Genomic DNA, 5,341 nt, shown 5'->3' on the forward strand with positions numbered 1-5,341 from the left:
GTCTTCCTATGACCTATTCCTATATATAAATCAAAGGATGCTACAAGAACTAAATCCTTACGGATTTTTTTTTTGTATTTCTCCTCCACTCCAAAGGGGCCGTAGCTAAAACTCAACAAGTAATACTGTGATGTAATCTTGTCTTATGCTGCGGCTGCGGTGGTGTGGTGGTAAAAGAACACGGATATATGGTTCGATAAGTTCTGCCAGCGATGCCATCTACTGGATTGCGCGCCCATTCACAGGTACATGGTACTCCTACTCCTCTCCTACATTGGCACGTGAAGCCAAGCCAAGCCCCTGCCATAGTGCCATGCAAATGTGCCATGCCCATCATTCCTATGCTGGCGGTAGGTAGGTAGAGTAGTTTCATCTCGTCTCGTCGGGATGAAAACGGATCGGATACGGACGGATATCATCGAGATTACATTTGTTTTTATATTTCTGTCTGGATTCGAATTCGAATACGGATAGTGTCAACTATGTCGGATATGATACGATTGGATATCGACATCATAAATATGCGATTTAAGTATTCAGATACGGATATGGTATCGGATGTTGGATATCCGGACTTGGATACAGACAGATCTCAACCCCTCTAAACGGATTCGGTTTTGAATACGGTCAGAAAATATCCGTACCGTTTTCATCCTTACTCGTGACCCAGTGCCATCCGTATGCACGTACTCGTATTCATTGTGCTCACGTGTACGCCGTGAGCCCCTCAACCAAGATGCATACGGCATGCATGGCCATGCTGCAGGATTAGAAAGAACTTGTGCACTGTGTGTGTGGTCGCAGTGACGAGCTAGTGCGTGGCGCTGGCTGGATCACTACTGGAAACACAAATTGTTTTGTGGGTGAAATATTTTTCTATGCGTTTTTTCGGTACACACAGAAAAATTACAATTTTTCTGTCGGTTTCAAAATACCCCGACAGAAAATACGAAAACCCACATAATAATTGTATGATTTTTCTGTGCGTGACAATACACACACGGAAAAAATAAGCACTCACAGAAAAACTCAATTTATTCTGTCGGTGCTTTAAAAACGCACAGAAAAAATATTGCCCGCACAGAAAAATATATGCACGCGATAAATAAAAAAACAAAGACCTAACCCTAACCCGCCGGCCGCCGCACGCACGCACTCGCGCCTGCTCGGCCCTCCTCTCCCTGCCCCCGCTCCCTCTCACTGCCTCCCGCCGGCGACCGGCCCCAGCCCCTCCCCTCCTTTGCTCCCGCCGGCGGCCGGCCCCGGCCCCTCCCCTCCTTGCCCCGCGCCGCCCCGGCCCCTCCCCTCCTCTCCTTCCGCCGGCGGCCGGCCCCGGCCCCTCCCCTCCTTGCCCCGCGCCAGATCCGCCACGTCGCCCCGGATCCGCCGCCTCCTCTCCTCCTGCCGGCGGCTGGCCCTGGCCCCTCCCCTCCTTGCCCCGCGCCGCCCTGGATCCGCCCACGGTGGCCGTCCCCGACCAGAGCGCAGCGCGGCTGGGCTCCGCCGGTGGCCGGCGCCGTGCCTGCTCACTGGTGCTGCCTCCTCCCGTTGGTCCGCGTCGGTTCTTGTGCTCCACGAAACCCTAGCCTGCGGGTAACAATTCATGGAAAACTATCATATTTACGTTGACAAAAAATGTGCTAGGTATGCCTTGTTAGCTGCTAGGCTTTTGCTTGCATAGTTGCATCTGTTTAAAATTATGTTACACAGATTTTCATCTTGTTAAGTTGATAGTCTAGCATTGCATTTCAAGATTTAGACACAAGGAGGAGGCTTGAAAGCTGCAGTGGTCCATATGCAGAGTCATAGGCAACATTGGAACCCTCAATTGCCTTTTCAATTCAAGGTAAAGCTCTTCCAAAATGGCTGCGAGGCTAGACCATGCTGAGATAGATGGTGTGTGAGATGTATACTTACTATTCCATTGTTTATTAGTAGTTTTGTAACAGTGAGATGAGCAACTGTTGTACTGCCCTGTGAAGCTAATCTGCTCGGTGTGACCTCAGTGTTAATCCTTGTTTCAAACTAGCAACACTGTTTCTTGCTTTCACAATGTGCTAATTGCTCAACACCTATTGCTTGCCTTAGGTTGCTTCTTGAACGGAAATTAGTGATATATACTGATATTATTTGATTAAAAAACAGAAGGTGTGTGAGGGTGACTAATTGATGATAACATGTTTGTACTTATTCCAGTGCCTTCTTCTATCCCCGAGGTCAGGCTTAGGCTCAGGCAGGCAGTGGGCAGGTGGAGTCAGCCTGTCGTCGTCTATTTTTGACATAAGTGTTGACTCCATTCATGATGAACTATTGATTTGTGTATTATTTGAATGAAACCTTGTTGGTCATGCACAGAAAGTACTGTATGAAAAATATATATTTTAATATGTTGTTGTTACTGTTTTAAAATAATTTTTTTTGTGTGTTCAACTCTTTTTTTCTATGAGGCTGGCTACACAGAAATATATTTTTTAATCTGGGCGAAATGAATTTTGCTGTGAGTTTACCTAGACCGATAGAAAAAAACGTATTTTTCTGTGCGTTTATGCGTTTATTTCTGTGTGGATTAACACACAGAAAAATTAGTTTTAATCTGGGCGAACATAATTTTTCTGTGCGTGTGAGACCCACAGAAAAATTGTTTCTGACGGTGAATCCACCGAAAAATTCGATTTTTCTGTCATTATATTTCTATGGGTATTTTTCTGAGGGTACATCGTCAGAAAAATATTTTTCTGACGGTATTCGCATTTTTCTGTGTGTTTTCGCACCCACACAAAAAAGCGAGATTCCAGTAGTGGATAGTTGGCATACTTGCTAACCTCGTTCAGTTCCGGCACCTCTTTGATAATTAGTATGGGGAGTAGTTGAGTTATTACTTTTCTTAGTTATTATCAGCAGATTGTTTTAGATGATACCAAGTTTAAATGGTTATTTCTTGAAAAAAATGTAAAATGAGAAAAGAGTTAAGGATCCAGAATACCTTATATTTTGGTATAAATTTTGAACTATGGGTTCCATATATTTCGCGACGGTGGGAGTATTCTAGTAATTTTGATCAAGTTAACATGTTAACAAAATGGTATGTTACCATGCTAAGTAGCTATATAACCATGTTAGCTTAATATGAAATGATAGTTTTCCCCCAAATCATATAGTAGCATGCGCATACACAAAATACACACAAGCACTCACCCTATGAACACATGACACACACTCTAGCAATCTACTCGTATAAGAGTATCTTTGAAAGATTGAGCAGGTAGATCTAAAGATTGAGAAAATCAAGCACCAATGCCAAATCAATGACTTACATAAGTGGATAAGCTCTACCAAAAAAAAACCTAACCAACCAAGCTACGCTCAAATTTCTATGTCGCTGCTTTTCATATAAGGCCCTGTTTAGTTTCTAAATTTTTTTGCCTCCTACAGTAAAAGAGTATGTTTGGACACATGCATGGAATACTAAATATAGACCAAAAAAAACTAATTGCACAGTTCTCGGCGAAATCGCGAGACGAATCTTTTAAGCCTAATTAGTCCATGAAAAGCCTTAAGTGCTACAGTAACCCACATGTGCTAATGACCGATTAATTAGTATCATTAGATTCGTCTCGCAGTTTCCTGATGGGTTCTGTAATTTGTTTTTTTTATTAGTATCCAAAACCCCCTCCCGACATCCTTCCAACATATCCGACGTGACACCCAAAAAATTTCACGTACACAACTAAACACACCCTAAGCTCCATAGCCAAACTACATCCCAATTTTCTATCCACAGGCCTTGGACAAGACAACCCTCTCTAGCGGCGGCGTCAAGCATGTGCGAAGGTGCGCATGACATGAGGGACCATGGCGCCGCTGCCGGAGGCCTGCCGCACATAGAAGTGACCGGCCATCTCCAACTAGCAGCGTTGCCAGGAATGTTCGCCCCAAGCCGTAAAGCATATTAGAGGTGGATTCCATGCTCTTACAAAGTCAAGTAGACACTGCACATATAAATCACATTCCTAATGGATAGTTTCTTCAAAATTAAAATTTGTCCAATCAATTGTCTTTTTTATAGTATAATCTACCAATCATATGTCTGTGTATCTTGGTTGTCGTGTAGACATAGTTTCATATATAAGAAACCATATTCTTCTCTTTTGTCTTTAGCTATAATGTCACATCAATATTTTTTTTAGTTAGCACCGTAGCTCAGCTGGTTGGGTTCCTTGTGGTGGAACCTACCCACTAGGGTTCAAGTTCCTGACTTCACACGGGTGCTCGCATTTTTCTGGATTTAGCAGTGCTATTCTTTCAGTGGTAGGCGACGTGCCTGTCGACAGCAAGGCGCCTGTGGTGACTTCGTCAATCTCGAAATTTGCCGGTTCAACTTAGTTCTTCGGAGGTGCTCATAGGGTAGAGTGTGCGAGCGTGCATTCATAGGGGTGAGTTGGGGCTCGTGTATGTGAGCGTCTGTGTCTGTAACTGGGTCTCGCAAAAAAAAAACAATCTAGTTTTCGCCTGGAGTGCTTGATAACTCTTTTTTTTTTATTACGGAAACTATAATTCTAAATTTCCGGATAAAACCCATGCCTTTTTGCCTCACGATGCACCGGTGCACGACATACTCCAATTTTTCTAACGGTCGGGGCCCTCCTTCCACACCAAGATATATTATCTCTTTTTTTATTACACAAACCTACTGCGGGCATATATCCCTGTCCGAATTAGAATGAGAACCGCTAACGTCTGGACGTCTAGCCAGACGCCCATGTCTGCACCCCAATGCGCCCATACGGGCCCCACGCCACCCGGACCGCAGGCGCCACCTACTCGACCTACAACATGCGGAGACCGGTCGTGTCTCGTACGCTTTCCACGCGCATGCAAGCGAGGACATTACGTGCCCGCTCGGCGGCGCCCCATCAACTGCAGCAGGTGGTCTCATTGCAACATGTGCAACACCAGATCTATTTTTGTAACATCTAGATGAAGCACTTGCAACATACATTCTTTACAGTTAAAACACTTGCAACATATATTTTAAACACTTGCAAAACACTTGAAAACACTTGAAAGCCATTGTAAATGCATGCAACATCCAGATCTAGTTTTGCAACATATAGATAAAACACTTGCAACATACGTATGAAACACTTAAAATATACGCTTGCAACAAGCATGTTATGCAACATTTAGATATACTTCTGCAACATACAGATAAAACACTTGAAACATACGTCTGAAAATAACTGAAACACTTAAAATATATACTTGCAACATGCGTATATAGCCATTGCAACATAGACAATATCCAAATGAAACACTTGAAAACATATTTCTAAAACAGCTG

At 43.7% G+C, this 5,341-nt stretch overlaps 1 protein-coding gene across 1 annotated transcript; it reads right to left on the reverse strand.

Moving 5' to 3' along the window:
* Positions 1 to 1,197: 1,197 nt before the first annotated feature.
* LOC136510411 (uncharacterized) lies at positions 1,198 to 1,605 on the reverse strand. Its single transcript, XM_066504866.1, has one exon. It carries the CDS (start codon positions 1,603 to 1,605, stop codon positions 1,198 to 1,200), a length of 408 nt encoding a protein of 135 aa, XP_066360963.1.
* Between the last annotated feature and the right edge of the window lie 3,736 nt (positions 1,606 to 5,341).

This window comes from Miscanthus floridulus, chromosome 16, assembly GCF_019320115.1.
Source record: "Miscanthus floridulus cultivar M001 chromosome 16, ASM1932011v1, whole genome shotgun sequence".
NCBI lineage: Eukaryota > Viridiplantae > Streptophyta > Magnoliopsida > Poales > Poaceae > Miscanthus > Miscanthus floridulus.